The 17,602-nt window shown below is 44.5% G+C and overlaps 3 protein-coding genes across 7 annotated transcripts in view; all 3 read left to right on the top strand.

The window, feature by feature from the left end:
- The first annotated feature begins 590 nt into the window (after positions 1–590).
- On the top strand, positions 591–5,126 carry LOC119227306 (cell cycle control protein 50A-like). Its single transcript, XM_037485988.2, has 7 exons — positions 591–1,080; positions 1,792–1,911; positions 2,414–2,521; positions 2,603–2,690; positions 2,895–3,038; positions 3,119–3,325; positions 4,027–5,126. The coding sequence occupies exons 1-7, from the start codon at positions 832–834 to the stop codon at positions 4,218–4,220; spliced, it is 1,110 nt and encodes a 369-aa protein (XP_037341885.2). The 5' UTR covers positions 591–831; the 3' UTR covers positions 4,221–5,126.
- Positions 5,127–5,137: 11 nt separating this feature from the next.
- On the top strand, positions 5,138–7,040 carry LOC119227309 (cytochrome c oxidase subunit 7A2, mitochondrial-like). 2 transcript variants are annotated; one of them, XM_037485997.2, is made up of 4 exons: positions 5,138–5,291; positions 6,087–6,176; positions 6,644–6,728; positions 6,831–7,040. In XM_037485997.2, the coding sequence occupies exons 1-4, from the start codon at positions 5,274–5,276 to the stop codon at positions 6,887–6,889; spliced, it is 252 nt and encodes an 83-aa protein (XP_037341894.2). In that variant the 5' UTR covers positions 5,138–5,273; the 3' UTR covers positions 6,890–7,040. The 2 variants fall into 2 exon arrangements, with proteins under 2 accessions (XP_037341894.2, XP_037341893.2); XM_037485996.2 differs by lacking the exon at positions 5,138–5,291 and having other exon boundaries at positions 5,298–6,176.
- A 650-nt stretch (positions 7,041–7,690) lies between these two features.
- The window catches only part of LOC119227598 (collagen alpha-1(XII) chain-like), a 46,926-nt gene continuing 37,014 nt past the window's right edge, over positions 7,691–17,602 (top strand). For 3 of the 4 annotated variants that reach the window (XM_037486512.2, XM_037486511.2, XM_037486513.2), the window contains exons 1-12: positions 7,691–7,863; positions 8,917–9,022; positions 12,334–12,450; positions 12,541–12,684; positions 13,248–13,301; positions 14,478–14,741; positions 14,875–15,039; positions 15,249–15,422; positions 15,570–15,860; positions 16,004–16,606; positions 16,859–17,137; positions 17,239–17,514. In XM_037486512.2, the coding sequence (XP_037342409.2) occupies positions 8,953–9,022; positions 12,334–12,450; positions 12,541–12,684; positions 13,248–13,301; positions 14,478–14,741; positions 14,875–15,039; positions 15,249–15,422; positions 15,570–15,860; positions 16,004–16,606; positions 16,859–17,137; positions 17,239–17,514 (2,437 nt within the window). In that variant the 5' untranslated portion in view covers positions 7,691–7,863; positions 8,917–8,952. The remainder of the gene's footprint in view (positions 7,864–8,916; positions 9,023–12,333; positions 12,451–12,540; positions 12,685–13,247; positions 13,302–14,477; positions 14,742–14,874; positions 15,040–15,248; positions 15,423–15,569; positions 15,861–16,003; positions 16,607–16,858; positions 17,138–17,238; positions 17,515–17,602) is intronic. The other variant, XM_037486515.2, reaches the window with a different exon arrangement.

Below are 17,602 nucleotides of genomic sequence, written 5' to 3'. Positions count from 1 at the left end.
TATTTGTGTATGCAAATAACACCAGCAAAGACAGAGACTGAATTGTGCCAGAGAATTTGCATGTTTAATCATGTGTCGTCATAGTAAATCAGGTGATTAAATCACTCTTTGTCTCTATGGGCATCCATCCACATTGACCAAGGAAATCTCAATTTGTTATTTCAAATGTAATAAAGCAACAGCACATTGCCTACTTATGTATATTTGGGATTTTTTTGCAAATTTCCATTTCATTTGAGATAAAGTGAAAGTATTATGCTTGTATATGGAGAGAGTCCAGGATAATAATCATGTATTTTAAAATTATAATGTGAATTATATTCCACTCTTTCAAGTTTCCGCGGGGTAATTTCAATGTATGTAAGGGAGTAAGTAATGACAAATGTATGTCAATTATTATTCAGTTTCCAGTAGCTCGTTTCCATTTTAAGTTTCTCAAATTCATCATTAATGCTATAAATTCTTTGGAATAAAAAGTCAGGATCGTAAGTAGCTAATAGGTTATACATTTCGGAGTCTGTTTTATTTTCAAAGGGGCGTCCTTGTTATTATTTGCAGTGACGTAACAGCACGTCTCATCATCCTATTGGCTTATACGCTTCCGGCTTCTTCTGGGATGAGATTAACGGGACCTACAGTGTATACCATTACATTACCATGCGTACAATATCTGGGTAAGATTGGCGATGAATTCCTCTCTTTAGACAGATTTACCCTTCGCCTTGACGTGTTGTCTCGTGTGCACCGCGAGGGATTGGGATCGAGGAACTACCGGCTGTCAACTAACGTCAATTCCCAGTCGATTGTTTCGCCCCGAAGCGGATTGCAGCCATGATGGCGTCGGGCTACAACGCGAAAGAGGAGGACGGCCACCACCCGGGCGCGTCGAATAACGGCGGCGCCGGGGTTGTGAAAAGCAAAAAGCCGGACAACACCGCCTTCAAACAGCAGAGACTACCGGCCTGGCAGCCCATCCTGACGGCGGGCACCGTGCTGCCCGCTTTCTTCGTCATTGGTCTCATCTTCATCCCCATCGGCATCGGCCTCTACGTCACTTCCAACAACATCAAAGAGTACGAGGTACAGGACTCTCTTCTAACGTTTACCATTCTTTAGCTGTTGAGGTTACAGGATCGTCTCAGTTGTTTATTTGTAATGGGTTAGCTAGAAGCTACGTTAGCTTTAAAAGTTACCCGGCGAGTATTTTTTTTTCCGTTGAAAAGACGTTTAAAACACGTCAATGGCCGACGTTGAAAAGTTGTTTTTAACGTCTATTTGTAGACGTTTTTTCAGGCGTCCGCCCTCTACTTTGTGCTAACTTAAATTATTTTAGAGGTAGCGAAAGTATTTTCAACGTCTAAATTCAGGCGTCTAAGAAAACTTTGAACCAGTTTTAAACGTCTTTTCAACGGTAAAATGCTCGCGGTGACATCAGGTCCATGTGATGCATTTTTAATACATCAGCGTTTAACGATCAATGGAACCTATTATGAAAAGGTGTTTGGGGAACTTCACGGTTATTCAGAGGATGTGGTGGATTTGAAGTGTCTCTATTATTTTGCACACACCTTTACATAACAATCCAAGAAACCCCTTTTGATATTCCTAAAAAAATAAAATAATAATCTGAATCAGCACCTCAACATAGTGGTTTCGATACAAATGGAATGCTGTCTTTATCTATTGAATAAAGGAGCTTCTCTGTGGATATGCATGTAAAACGGTATGTGTTGACTTTTGGTCAACTTTATATGTTCATCTGCTTTTTTACCCCTCGTTCTTTCTTTTCAGATTGATTACACTGGTGCCGACCCTGACGATACCTGCTACAACTGTTCCCAGAACTTCAGCTGGAACAGCACAACACCTTGTGTGTGCTCCGTGCCGTTCACCTTGGAGCAGCCATTTGAGGTGAACACCAGCTCGCAGTAGGCGGATCCGATGCATAATACATGCCCTCGGCTTCAAAGCTGATGGAGAAATAAAAGCTAGAAGCTTCTCAGCTGACACTAAGTGTCCATTAGGATCTATTTTAAATCTAGAGAAAGGCAGAGTCGAGGTTGTTTTACAGACGTTATTATCATCGATCATTGAGTGTGAAATTGGGCAGGCGGGCATGCAGCAGGCTTATATTGATTACTTCTAAAAGCTCTTCAGTTTCCAGTTAAGACAAACCCGCATTGCTAAGGATTGCTTAGATTCCAGTCATGATTTAGCATATTTGTAATTGTTGAAAATTCGGGTAAAATTCAATTTAATCTCATCTGAGTGCATTCATGATCCTATATGTGAAAGAAGTAGCCGCATAGTTCTGTAAATGGCGAAACGACGATCAACAACAGGCCACCTGGGTCAAGTAAATTGAATCTTTTACTGATACTCCATCAATAACCCGATCTCTCTCCTCCTGCAGAGCAACGTCTTCATGTACTACGGCTTGTCCAACTTCTACCAGAACCACAGACGTTATGTGAAGTCCAGGGACGATAGCCAGCTGAATGGCGACCTCTCTGCTTTAAAGGTATGATCTCTGAAGCGTTGTACCATTTCAATGTCGGTCAGTGCCTTTCGCATCCTTTTTAATACTGCCGGCTTTTCCCAGAACCCGAGCAAGGAATGCGAACCGTACCGCACTAGTGGAGCAGTGCCCATTGCTCCATGCGGAGCCATAGCTAACAGCCTTTTTAACGGTGAGTACGAGACGATGTACAACTTCACATTTTTCTCATCTCCAGAGTTGGGATTACGGCTCCATCGGTGGTCAACCGAAGGGTGATCTGACCATCAGAGCACCTGACCAGAAGCTCTGTACATATCAAAACTCTGGCATCGGTTTATTGCTCATTAGCTGCTGTAACTCGATGGAACCTTATTTAACATAATGTTTGTTTCAGACACTCTGGAGCTGTTTTCCATTGATTCGGATGGCAACAAAAGTGCAGTTCCTTTGGTCAAGAAGGGGATTGCATGGTGGACGGACAAGCATGTCAAGTTCAGGAACCCTGGTGGAAACGACAACCTTACTATAGCTTTCAAAGGTATTTAAATCAAACAATTTTTTATGACCCATAAACACATGGGGGTCCTTCTGACTAGCTTTTTTGTTGGTCTTTCTCAGACACATCCAAACCGGTGAACTGGAGGAAGCCGGTGTTTGAGTTGGACACAGATTCCGAGAACAACGGCTTCATCAACGAGGACTTTATCGTTTGGATGCGCACAGCTGCGTTGCCCACGTTTCGCAAGCTCTATCGCATCATCCAGAAGAAGCCCAGCGGCACCCCCACCCTAGCAAGTGGCCGATACGTCTTGGACATCACTTACAGTATCCTTTGAATTCGGGCCGGACATTCTACTGTACAATCAAGAATGGAACTAACCTGTGGTGGTGCCGGCTAGTAGGACTTATATTGCCCTACATAATGCTCCACAGGGTAAGAGGCTTGAGCAGAACTACGCGTATTGGTGATTATCTTAAATCACATAAGTTGTAAAGTAAAATCCACAAATTCTTAATTTGGCAAGCACCTAAAGAACAACAAGTAAATATTTGAAACAAATACACTTTGGCTCGGTCTGCCGTCGACACTGGTCTGAGGCCAGTTGTGTGTTTTTACTGTCGGTGCCCGACTTTTTAATGAAGGAACCTAGTAATGTGAACTATGCTCATAACTAAAGTGGCTCATTTGATATCAGTACGTGTTTTAGGGTAAAGGGGATCTGCGTTTTACTCAACTAGTTATTCAGGTATCTCAGTATTCCAGCTTCTGTAAATATATCTAGTTATACGTTAACTGGTGTAACGCTACTGAGCTAAACTGGAAATGTGTGACCCATATTGAGTTGTGTGCCATCGACGAGCAAATGGAACAACTTACTAACAATCGTTGCGTTTCCATAAATTGATCATTTATTTACTTTGGTGGAGTCACGGTTTACAAAATGAATGGTTCTGTGCAAGCCGTGTGCGAGTCAGAAGCTGCCATCGTTTTTTTTTTTTTTTTCTTTTAACCATGTGATCACCAGATTACCCCGTGCGCAGCTTTGATGGTCGCAAGCGAATGATCCTGAGCACCATCTCCTGGATGGGAGGCAAGAACCCTTTCCTTGGCATCGCCTACATCACCGTGGGCTCCATCTGCTTCTTCCTGGGTGTGGTTCTGCTCATCATCCACCATAAATATGACACCCGCAACAACAGTGCAGATATCCCAGGCTAATCCGTTTCATGTAGCACGTTTTCCTGTCTGCGCATGCATGGTTGACCCTGAAGGGGTTGCTTGTTGACTTTAGTGTGGATACACTGGTTTCTGTTGTCTGAAGAGTCTCTTCAAAAGCTGTGATTTTGGGCAACTAATGCAAAGAATGATGCTCACGTCTGTGTCTCTGTACATATAGCTTTGAAACAGCTGCTGGGAATGTAATTTCCTGCGTTCAAAAAATGTATTTATCTTCTATTTATCGAAATCATATCAAAGTATCTTGATTTATTTTAGTAGTGCTTTGCGAATGGGTCCTTTACGGAAGGATTCATGCATTTTTAATGCAACTTTTGTCCATATTATGTACTGTAATATGTCCTGCTGATGAATGTACCATTTATATTTTATTGACATACCTCTGGTTTTGAGATCACCTTGAATATAGGATGGTAAAATCATGCTGGTGTGATGCTTGGTTATAGCGAGTACTGCTATCACTGATATTGAACATGAAGTATTTAATCCACGGAGATTCATAGGATACTGGTAGTACCACAAGTGTGGCTATTTACCCTCTGCAGTGACTGGTTGTACACAGATGCTAAACGGCTCCGTAGGTTTATTTTCGACATTATAATCTGATGCTTGCTGATGATGGAAACGTTATCTTGCCTCAGAGCACAAACGTGATTTTGTGTGTTTTGCTAGTGTTCGATCATCTTTTGTCCTTCAATGTTGACCAAATGATATGCACTTTAGAGTGTCCCATTTGTTTGTCTCTCTCTCCCCCCCCATTTCACTTCATCTTCTGTTATATTATTACATTCTTCATTAAATCAAATTCACTTGTTTAAATTTTGAAATTTTTAGTTTTTTTATAAGGTTTGTAAGGTCCAATTAAACAACCGGTGGAATGTAATTGCGGATCACTTTTACGTGTTTGTTTGTTTTTTAAAACTCGGTACCCGACCGGATGTATCCTGCTCACAAAAGGATTGTGGGAAGTCATTCTGTCCCTTTGTCCTTGTGCCGTCTCCTCTCAGCTGAACATAACGCAACAAGTTCGCCGAAATGTACAGACAACTCTTGGTAAGACGGCTCGTATTATGCGTTAAACATATTCCGGGTATTACGCCGTTATTACGGCGTAAATGCGCGTTTATTTTCACATGAAGAGTAACGGTACTTAACGAGCTCCACTTGTTTTAATAGCTTTGCTTATTTAACCTAAAGCTAGATGTTAAGAGCGTGTCGTAATTAGACCTATTTCCTTTAAGATGTTCTACGTAGTTTACTCGTTGTCCCCGTAGATCCCGTTTGCCCTTTTTGACGCGAAGCTGTCGTTACGTCATCAGTTAAACGACAGGTCGAGCGATCACGCAAGTGAGCTGGAAGGTTGTGACGTCACGGACGAAGTACGACAGCCGGCAAGGTCACGGGATTTTCGTTTCGTTTAAACCAGCAAATGGAAGCACCTGTTAAGTGGTCACCTGTAACAGGTGCTTCCATTTGCTGGTTTAAACAGGTGCTCACCTGTAACAGGTGCTTCCATTTGCTGGTTTAAACGAAACGAACATCCCGTGACCCTCTTCGAACACGTTCCTTTCAAACAGGTGCAACACGGGAGGTCGCCCGCCAGGTGTCGCCATGGTTTCTATTTAAAGGCTAAACTGTTTTCAGCACAGGTGGTCAAAGTGTTGTAGAATGTGGAATTTCAGTCCTAGTTGAAGTCCATACAAGCTTTGCCAATGTAGCGTCAAGTAATTACACAGCATCGTGGCTCATATCACATACTGCTCCAGTGTCAGTGATTTTTCCCCCTTATCCACTGTCCACTACACCGTCTGAACCGCCAAGTCCTCCATGAAGTGTTTGTACCAACAGGGGCTCCGGCAGCTTTCCAGGCGCAGCGTTACCAGCAGTGCCAACAGGCAGATGGAGAACTCCGTGAAGGAAAAACAAAAACTATTTCAGGTAAGGTTTCATTTTTGTGAGGACGAGGGTGAAACCTGGCAATCAAAAAAATGTAGGCAACTTTTTGTTTTTTATTCTTATATCATGTTCCTGTGGAACTTGAGATTTAAAAGCTACACATGTGTGTTTTTTAAGTGGGGCAAAGATGGATAAAGAGATATTTTGATGCTGACACTTTATTCACAGGTTCTGGAGACCTGGGGCTCAAATTAAACATATCGCTTGCGAGCTTCAAATCCACACTCCAGTGTGGCAGGCTTTGCTGAGTCACAGTTGCTTCTAAATCCCAGAGCAAGCACTGTTTGATTGCATAGTGTTCTGTACCCCACCGCCCTAATTGCTGCGGTTAACCAAAGCCGAGCTGCTCAAAAAATGTCTGAGACAAGCAAAAAGAAGCATTACCGTATTCTTTTAAGCGGAGATGGTTTATTTTTTGAATGCTTTATGCCTCTTCGTTCTTTGAACAGGAGCAGAACGGTCTACCCGTCCATCTTAAAGGCGGCACGGGGGACGCTCTGCTCTACAGAGCCACCATGGCGCTCACTGTGTTCGGTGCGTACGCCTCGGTCTGAGATCTGAAAAGCACATTTTCCCGCCAGCGCTTCTGGTCGTGTCTCCGTCCCACCTGTGATTCTTGTCTCGCCGTCTTCGCAGGGGCTTCGTATGTGGTGTTTGAGCTCTTCAGCGCAGCAATGCCCAAGAAGCCACACTGAGAGGGGATTGGACTTAATTCATCTGATGCAACGACCATCGCATCATGAACGTAATTCATAAACTCTGGGAGTCCGATGAATCGTATGTTTCATGTTGGAAATCTATTTGTAAAAATAACGGGCTGCAAATAAAAAAAAAAATTAAAAAAAAGTGTGTGTGTAATTGAGATATTTCTAATTAGACTAGATTGGATCTTCTCCACCAACCCACACCTAAAATCGAGTGCAGCTCTTTGGTTTGAACACCAGAGGGCGCCATAAACCAACGAGTCAGAAGCGCTCAATTTGTGGCAACGAGTAGCCCGGTAAGTTGTTCCCAAAATACATCCCCAAAACAATGGAATACACTTGTAAAAAATATTGGGCTATATATAAAATATATATCTTTAGACTTCCTTGACCATACTGGAGGCACTGTGAGAAATATCCGCCCTGACTTACCAACAGCCAAGAGGTTTTTGTTTAATGAGCGAAAAAATAAAAGTTTATTCACGTCGACATGTGAGTAAATATGTGATTGCTTGTTGTTATGCACACGAAACACTTCCCACACCAGCCTCGTTTGTCCAGCTGTCACCCCGCAGTGACGTCACATTGGCCCTGGAAACTCATTAAATCACCAGACCGAAGGAATGCAGGAAAAAGAGAGTAACTTCCAGCCGTGGGTCGCTCTCAGCGGGGGGGGGGGCATTACGCATCGAGTGGAGGTTTCGTAAGATACCCTGAGAGTCGGGATCTGCCCCCCCCCCCCCCTTTTTAAGTAGCCGATGGTGGAAAGATTCTTCCCACTTGGAGAGAGGTTTCCCCCTTGTAGGACATCTGCTGGAGGAGCTTCAGTAGCAGAGGAGAGGAGAGAGGGGTCCAGCCGCAGCTCCTGAACTTCTTACTTCTTCACTTTGCAGAAGGGAGGCTACAGACAGGCTGCTCTGCAAATTTGCTCCGCGCGGCTTTTATTTTGGCGGGGGGTCAAATAGGTGAGTGGGAAAAGTTTTTTTAAATTTACATTTATTTATCTAATAATGTTAATTACAAAACAAATAACAAATATATAACAGGTAATATTGTGATTTTGTTCTATAGTTTTATGCTTTCAAGTGTGTCTTGTAGTAATTCGACCACCGTACATTTAGATAATTAACACACCTTTTGAAACTTTCTTTTGGGGTCAGTTACTGTTTTCAAGATTTTACACCTCAATCTAATTGTTAAACTAAATCGAGTCAAAAAGCGATCACAGGCGGTCCCCTCTTCAATCAGAGTGAACGGCAGGCAGACGCATCTATTGTGCTCCATGTGTAATCTGAATCAGATGATGTCCAAAACTGTGTGTTGAGGGGCCAACAGTCATTCCGGGCCCCCCCACCCCACCACCCCCCAGGGGGGGGCTGCAGTTTTCGTGCTCGTGCGCCAGGCGGGGCGAGCAGCCTGCGGGGAAGATTCTAGTGTTTTACTGGAAGTACTGGAGTTGAGACTAGACTGTGTGAGAGTGGTTTTTCTTACTGGGAACAGTTACCGTGTGGGATCCATTTATTGCTACGGTACGAGGGGAGTGCATGTCAATGCCATTTGTCTTCAATTGATAAATTATTGGATCTTTTCAAGTACAGGAGTTAGTTACATGCCTTCCGGCAATATATAAATATATACGATTCAAGGCTTTGCATTTTCAAATGATGCTTATTAATGTCAAACATGAACATGTGTTAAGATGTTACTCATGTCATCACCTAAAGTTAAGTGTTCCCCTCAGGGTGTGGGAATCTACTGGAAGCAGCGAGGTGTGGCATTTCGTTGTGCAACGCAGTCTGAATGGTGTGTGTGTGTGTGTGTGTCAAAAATGAAGAGTAATGATTAAATCATTTGAGCTCTCAACGGGCCCCGTGGTTCCAACGGTTACATCGAGCGCTTCGGGGGGGGGGGGGGGTCGAGGATCGAGGTCGAACCCTTCCCCGTCCTGCAGCTGAACCTCTGCACCGCACCGACGGGTCTGCCAAACCAAATTTTCCTCTCTCTTTCTCTGCCCTCAGACTGATTGATGATCTGCTGACCCTTCACGTCCAAACATGAAGATTGGGCTGTCGCTGGCCACGGCGGCCTTCCTCGCCGCCCTGCTGTGCTCCACAGACGCTCAAGGTAATGAGTCCACTCTCACACACACACACACACACACTCTCTCCCCCCCCCCCCCCCCCCCCCCACCCCACCTCAGGCTCTCCCCCTCCCTCTCTTCCCTTCTTTCATCTTTATATCTCAACGGGTTTCCCTGGGCTACAGGGATCAGTCTTTCACTTGAATGTCAGAGAATCAATCAAATGGACACTGGACTCTTTCTATTGATGACCTGAATAAAGTAATCCTTGTGTTATGTGGATGATATTTGTGCCTTTTGGACTACTTGTCATGCTTTTGATTCCTCATTGTTGTCGGAATTATCTGTCAGGATTCATTCAAATCTAAATACTTATTTGTATTAAGTCTGTCATTTAGATCCCTTTAAACCAATACTTTTGGGGCATATTTATCATTGAGCTGCTGGGAATGTATACTGAAAACAAGCGCACTACTAAGTGCGAAAAGCAGTAAACAGCAGGGCACAGAGTTAAAAAAAAAAGAGTAATTTCATTGCTAAATGTTTCCCCCATAAATGTTTGTGCCAAACTGTTGTGCTTTTATGATAGCAAGCGTCTGCACTTTTTTCAAAGTAAAATGTGCAAGATTTCCAAGCCTCTTATGCATTGAAATACTAGCCTGCATGCGTTAAAGGTGTCACGCTGAGGTTCTTGTAGGACCGGGTTCAATCTGCCCCGTGGGTTGGGGAAGGGCTTCAGCAGCAAGAAAAAATAAATAATGAAATGAACACATAATGTACAAAGAGTTTGAACTGCATTCAACATTTGAAACTCGTTTAACTTGCTTAATGTAATTGAATCAGATTACTGGAATTATCAAAGGAAATAGCGTGCACTTTAAAAATCGTGCTTGAGTGCCATTCCTCAATAACTGCTACTTTGGAGTCCTGTACATGTCACGGGCTGTTAACAATCTGTCAGCAGTTTTGACCGAAAATCACTCAAAGTAATTTCATATGCAGACGTTTCCATGGCAAATATGGAAATATGCTATGGAACCCAGCACATTTTTTTTCTTCTCCTTTTTGAAAGCTTTCTGGCTGCGTGTGAGGAGACGTTAGACTCCTCTCACGTATCTCCACCATACGGAACGGAAAGATGAAACACGAGAATAGCAAAATAATCCTCAGACAGCACAAAGGGAAGAAAAAAAAAACGAGAGAGAGCCCTTCTGGGACTTCTTTGTGGGCACTTTCGCAAAACCGCTGAATTGCAATACATATGGAAAGTTAGCTGCAATGTTTAATGTCAGCACATGTTGTGGAATTACTTTGGCATCTGTCCTGCCTCTTTGGGAGGATCGGTGTTCTTTCCTCCTCTTCTCGGGCTCCCCTCCTGGAAGTAGCTGCTGCTTGAGGCCTGTTAACCGCAGCCAGACTGTGGCCATTGGGAGCACCAGGTGTCCTCTGTCGGGATCCATAGAGCAAGAGAAAACACCATGTCCCAATAACATTTCAGAGATTTGCCATGTGACATAACCCCCCCCCCCTTTTTTTATTCCTTCAGTATATTTTAAAAAGCAGGTGGAAAAACAAGCACAGTGAATCCATGTTTGAAAACAGTGTAATGTGAATTTTTCAATTCACCACCCATCGCGACTTACACACACACACACACACACACACACTTCCACTTGCCCTTACCGTTCGCTGTTGATGAAGATGAGTACTCGCGGAGAAATCAGGTGCGGCGCGGCCCACCGGGGCTCCTTGAGTTGATAACGTCAGGTTGGTGATCCTCCAAACTCAGTTCTTGATCATTTGGTGGGCTCCTTGTTTGTCATCTGCCTGCTGTGCATTCGGTGTGTCCCGAGATGTACCCCCCCCCTCAAAGGGTATTTTACAATGATATTCTTACCCTACCTTACAGCAAGCATGAACCCAGATGGTCGAAGCTCTGTGCTGACGCCTTACTGTCGAACGCATGCTCACTTACCCCAACGAGCTCTGCTAATGAGTGCAGGTAGACATTGTGGTCATTAACGCAACATTAGCATAATCCATTAGGTGCTCTTTTGTTGTTAAAACACTCCCTTCCCACACAATAGACCACATTTTCTGATAAGGTTGCATGACACAATGATTTATTTTCTAAAGAATGAGGGGAATTAACACTCCCATTAAGAACTAACCATAGGATCCTCTTTTGATTGATAGTGTGTAACTTGCTTAATACAACGTGAACGTGGCACTTTTAGCTCCAGCTCTACCTTCTATGCATGTGAACAGTCTATAGTAGCACACCTTTACTAACCAACTCTACTGGGTAGCCTAGAAGCTGTAAAATGGAATATCATTTTAAAATATGTTTGTCATCTGTGTGTGTGTGTGTGTGTGTGTGTGTGGTCCCAACTGTAACTGTACATGGAAACTACCATCCAGTTAGTCAAAGTTGTTGATCCAAACAACTTTCTCATGTACATGACGCATGATGCTGGGATCACGTTAGCTCAATGTTAAAGGCGTTGGGGCCTTGTCACTCTGTATATCGTTTCCTGAATGTATTTATTATTAGTAGTAGTATTATTATTATTATGGGCCTTTTTGAGTAAGCCCAGAGCCATTTTGTTCTCTGGTGCCTTCTCACGCATTATGCTGCCAATGAAAAAGTACACAAGGGTCTCCGGGGACGAATTGTGTATTCTTTTTAAAAGGTTTGCAATGGATGTGTGCCACTCACTTGTGTAAAAAAAAAAAAAGTTCAAAACCAAATAAACACTTTTTCGTCTTTGAAATATGTTTATATACAATGCGTATATAACATATGGTGTTCAATTCTGTCGAGAGTTACGTCATCAACTACACGGCAACCTGGATTCCATTGTATAATCGTGCTGGTGTGCGTTTCAGTAATGCTGAGATCGACTCCACGGTAAAAGCCGTTGTGTGTCTGTGTGTTTTGTTTCGGGGCATGCGTTGTAATGACTGCACTCAGCATGTGTTGGATGGTCCACTCAGTTTTTGCACCTCGGGGGCGGACTCCGGCGTGGAGCCGCCAGTATGCCAGTGCTTGAGTTGCGCGCCCCGTCTCGGGTCGAGCAACTCAAACAAACGCCATTTTGCTCCGAAATGGCTTCTCACACCTTTCAATGTTGTCACGCGTCGTTTACTCGTCACACCCCCTCACAAAAAAACGGACGTCGGTGCTATGTGTCTTCTGTCCCCCAACAACGAAAAAAATCCACTTCAGTCACGAAGTGTTTGTCGTTGGGATCAATGTGAATGCGCCTTTTAATTGAGTCACAAATATAACCATATTAATACACGTGCGCCCATACCTGTCGCGATTTAACAGCGTGTCACCTCTTTTTTGCAGTGGAACCCCCCTCAGACATGAAATTTAAAATTCTCAATGAGAACTCGGTGGAAATGTCATGGACGAGACCCTCGTCGCGGATAGACGGCTTCAGACTACAAGTCGTGTCAGACGCAGGTCAGTAGGCGCGCGCTATTTACACAGCGGTGTTTACTCGCGGTCTACACAAAACATTAGTTGATTTACTTCTTAAATTCCTTCTCCTAGATGAACCAGTCAGAGACTTCACTCTTGACGCATACGCAACTATGACTAAAATCACTGACCTGACCCCTGACTTGGACTACTCGGTGTCCATAAACTCCTATTACGGGTCCGAGGAGAGCATTCCCATCACTGGACAACTTACCAGTAAGTGCATCTTTCACAGCAAGATCTTTTACAACCTTTGCATGAAATTCATAACTTTGAGTTCTCAATTGAAACTCGTAAGCGTCCCTGTAGTGTTACAATAATGGTATAGTCATGCTGGTTTTGTAGGCAAACAGCAGATTTAGATTTCATTTGTGTGAGATTAAGAATACATGATGACACTTATCACACATATCAGACCACCAGTCAAAACCTCTTCCTTCATCCTACAACGCACGGATAGCATTTGGCTGCACGTGATATTCCAGAGAAAGTGATTTTTCCCTTTTATAGTAGCAGTATCACTTATTCCGTTTAGCACATTCTTCAAGCCACCAGACAAAGGAAAATATGGCCGAATCCCATCTGTTTACTGACTCTCACCCAGTGTTTATGGCTAATGCTGCATAACGATATGTGTTTGTGTGAATGCGGTTTGGATCCCGGTCGGCCAGCTTTTATGATGTGTGGACTCTCTTAACGTTTTTCCCTTTGGAGAAACCCGCACACAGTGAACGGGGCGATGTGAGGTGCTAACTCACCCAGTGTTTCCTGTGTTTCAGTCCAGTCCAGTAACACCAGCGGACACGTCAAGAAGCCAAAGTCAGACGCTATCAGTGAGTACGCTCGCGGTCGTGTCCACAGAAATCTCACAGGGGGCCTTTTTCTCCACGGTGTTTCCCATTTCTGATGTTTTTTTTATTTTTTTATTCCCACAGACTAAATGAGTCAGGCAAACATTTGACCTTCTGCTTTGGTAGTCAGTGGGAGGGCACACGTTGGCTCCTATAATTAAAACCAGTCTGCACATCAAGGAAAGGAAGGCTGCAGGCTAGGAGACACGTGTAGTCTTATGAGTCATTTCGTGAAGGGGGAAAGGCAGAAGGGGGTTGTCAAGTAATGAATTCATTGTGCCCCCCCTCCCCCCCGGAGGCGAGCGCTTTCCCTTTTACTGTCAAAAGAAGTGGCAGCTCTTACTTACGAGGTCAAACGGTCATCTCTTGAGACCCGTCCGTGTGCACTTGCAGGTGTGCTCTTCTGGGAGACCAGAGCCACGCTTCTGCTAAACCCATATTTCACAAGTAGGCCCCATCTTTCACCACCACCCACATCGTTGGACTAAAGCCCACATTGATGCCAACGTTTTCAACATTAGGCGAGGGACGTTTGAGGAATAAATGATTAGAAGGGGGGCTTATGAGATGTGGGGGGGGGGGGGGGGGGGGGGGGGGAGAATTTATAGTCCATGAGACTGCGGGGAAATGAGGATTAAAGTCCATCCACATAAACCCTGCCAGTTGTTTCAAAAGAGTCTTATTTAAATGTTCCAGAGAATTTCGTCTGTGATTTAAGGCCCCGCAGGATCGAAAGTATAAAATCTAACCTCTGCGAGATGTTTAGTCTAAAAAGTCTTATTTTTGCCTCTGACTGCTGGAACGACTATACCAGCCCCCTGTTTGGCACTGGCTACTGTTTCTTTTGATGTCACAAAGCATATCTTTGAGCCATCCAAGTAACTGCCAAGCGTTTTAATTCATTTAGACGGACAAGAGAAGAAATTGGTCCTGTGCAAAAAAATATTATTCCAAGGCTAAGCAGGTTCTGGCACATTTCTGACCTGGAAAGTGGTTTAATTTGAGACATAAAGGATGTGCCTTTTCTGAATTTTGGGTCTTGCAGTAGTAATAACAGTAGTAAAACTTTTCCTAATCTTGCACAACCAATATCTGCTGCGCAATTGTTTAATGGGGCTTTTCCCGACTAACCTCCATTTCTCCACTCTCTTTACCCAGAGTGTTCGGTCAGTGCAATAGCAGATCTGGTTTTTCTGGTGGACGGCTCATGGAGTGTGGGCAGAGAAAACTTTAAGCACATCCGCAGTTTCATCGGCGCACTGGCGGGGGCCTTCGACATTGGCGAGGAAAAGACCCGGGTGGCCGTGGTCCAGTACAGTACCGACACCCGCACAGAGTTCCCTCTCACCCGTTACAGCAGAAGAGGAGACCTGCTCCAAGCCATCAACAACCTGCCATACAAAGGGGGGAATACCATGACAGGTAAGGTTTTGGCGGCAGAGGGAGGAACAGAGATACACAACTGTTCATGTGTAGATTTTTGTGTTGCTGTTGCGGATTGGATTTGCTGTGCAAATCTCAATAAATAAAAATGCACGCACATTTTTGTGTTAAGGTGATGCCATAGACTATCTGCTGCAAAACATCTTCACGGAGGCAGCTGGATCCAGGAAAGGTTTTCCTAAGGTGGCCATGATCATCACTGACGGAAAATCCCAAGACCCAGTGGAGGAGTATGCTAAAAGGCTTAGGAACATTGGAGTGGAAATATTTGTCCTAGGTATGGTTTATTACTCAATGTTTTGTTGATCAGTCCCATCTCATGCAAAAGTCAGCCTGTTCCTGGAACCCATTTTATTTTCCATTGATTGTTCATATCCATATTTGACTTGGTAACAGTACTTTTAATGTTTTTACCATACGCAATACGCATCGCAGCCACTGGGCGGAGAACATATGAGTTGATGCTGTTCACATTTTCCACCTCAGGGATCAAAGGAGCAGATGAGGATGAGCTTAGAGAAATGGCCTCCAAGCCTCACAACAGACATGTGTACAATGTTCCTAACTTTGACGGGATCCAGGAGGTCCAGAAGAAGATTATCGAGGAGGTGTGCTTTGGTGTCGACGAGCAGCTCGGCTCACTGATCAGCGGGGAAGAAAGTAAGTCAAAAGATCTTCCTCAAATGGGTTTCGTTATATCTGGGTTCTACAGTTTTGACGCTCAACTGTCCTTTTGTGAACACAGCCGTGTGATGCTACATGTAGACAGTTCGTGTGATAATACGTTTTCCTCAATTTTCCCCACAGTGGTGGATCCGGCCTCCAACCTGCAAGTCACGGAAATGGCATCCAAATCGATGAGGGTGACGTGGGACGCTTCTCCGGGCGACATCACAGGCTACAAGCTCACCCTCAACCCCATGCTGCCCGGAATGAAACGCCAAGAGCTCTACATTGGGCCCTCACAGACGTCCATCAATGTCCGTGACCTTTCCCCAGAGACCGAGTATGAGATCAGCTTGTATGCCCTCAAAGGTCTGACTCCCAGTGAACCCACCGTAGAAATGGGGAAGACTCAGCCTGTCAAAGTGTCAACAGGTAAAACATTTAGTCATGCACGTCGTCTTTCCTTGGTCCTTCTCCGACATACTCAAAGTCCCTCAGCTGTTGTGGTTTATCATAGTAGCCATATGAAGCCTTTCAGTGACCCATCCTTTCCCCCCCTCCCCCTCTTTTGGCAGAGTGCTCTCTGGGAGTTGACGTGCAGGCCGATGTGGTCTTACTGGTTGACGGCTCGTACAGTATCGGAAAGGCCAACTTTGCCAAAGTCCAGGGCTTCTTGGAGGTTCTGGTCACTGCTTTTGACATTGGACCCAACAAGGTTCAGATAAGCTTGGTCCAATACAGTCGCGACTCACACACCGAGTTTTACCTCGACACCCACCACGACATTGATGCCGTTGTCAAAGCCGTGCGCACTTTCCCCTACCGCGGCGGCTCCACTAACACCGGCAGGGCCATGACCTATGTCAAGGATAAGATCTTCACCCCTTCCCGTGGAGCGAGACAGAACGTCCCCCGCGTCATGGTCCTGATCACCGATGGAAAGTCATCAGACTCCTTTAAAGATGCGGCAACCGCCCTGAGGAATATCGATGTGGAGATCTTTGCTGTTGGTGTGAAGGACGCAGTGAGGTCAGAGCTCGAGGCCATCGCCAATCAACCATCGGACAGTCATGTCTACGAGGTGGAGGACTTTGATGCCTTCAAAAGGATCTCAAAGGAGCTGACTCAGTCCATCTGTTTAAGGATTGAACAGGAGCTGCTCAACATCCAAAAGAAAAGTAAGTCCAAGTATAACGCTCAATGCCAAACAATAATGCATGTAAATTTCACATTTTTTTAAACTTTGTTAGCTGAACAAGGTCACAACAGTGCGTTGCTTTTCATTGCTGCCCGTTGAGATAAAAGTAAATTCTTTTAGGGAAGAAATAGAATTTAGCCTCAGAAGATGGACATAACTGGATAGGTGTGGTATAGCATTATCATTTTTAACCAATGTTATGTTAGTAACGTGTAACTTTCTTCATTTCCAGGTCTGCTTCCACCCAGTGACTTGGTGTTTTCCGAGGTTACCTCCAGAAGCTTCCGTACCACCTGGAGAGCTCCTACTACGTCGGTCTTGAGCTACATGGTGCGTTTCCGCAAGGCTGAAGATGTGACTGCAGACTACATTTCCATAGCAGTGCCTGGTGATACCACCACAGCCGTTCTGCCTCATCTAATCCCCCTCACTGCCTACGAGGTCAACGTTTTTGCTCAGTATGAGAAAGGAGACAGTTTTGCTTTGAGTGGTGAAGAGACCACTCTAGATGGTAAGAGAAATTCAGTTACCGGACGTTACCTAATGCGCCAAATACCGAAATAGTCATCGGAATGACAATGTTTAGGATATAAAATATTCTTTGCCTTTCAGAAAAAGGGAACGTAAGAAACCTCAAAGTTAAAGAGGAGACCACCAACAGCTTCAGGGTGTCATGGCAAGCTGCTCCAGGTGTGGTGATCAGATATCGCCTATCGTACATCCCACTGAGTGGTGCTGGGGAAACACTGGAGGCCCAAACCATTGGATCGGAGACAAACATAGTTCTCGAAGAGCTGTTCTCCTCGACCACCTACCGTGTGTCTGTGTCTGCTGAGTATGCCACAGGCTTAGGAGGCGAGATGCAAGTAGATGGAACGACCAAAGAAGGTGAGTCGTGGAAAACCACCCGTTGTATGAAACCTGTGTTTCTGCACAATGGATATAAATAAACGTCCGATACATTTTTTGTTTGTCT

Source organism: Pungitius pungitius, chromosome 14 (assembly GCF_949316345.1).
Source record: "Pungitius pungitius chromosome 14, fPunPun2.1, whole genome shotgun sequence".
Lineage (NCBI taxonomy): Eukaryota > Metazoa > Chordata > Actinopteri > Perciformes > Gasterosteidae > Pungitius > Pungitius pungitius.
This window is presented reverse-complemented; position numbering and strand designations above follow the sequence as displayed.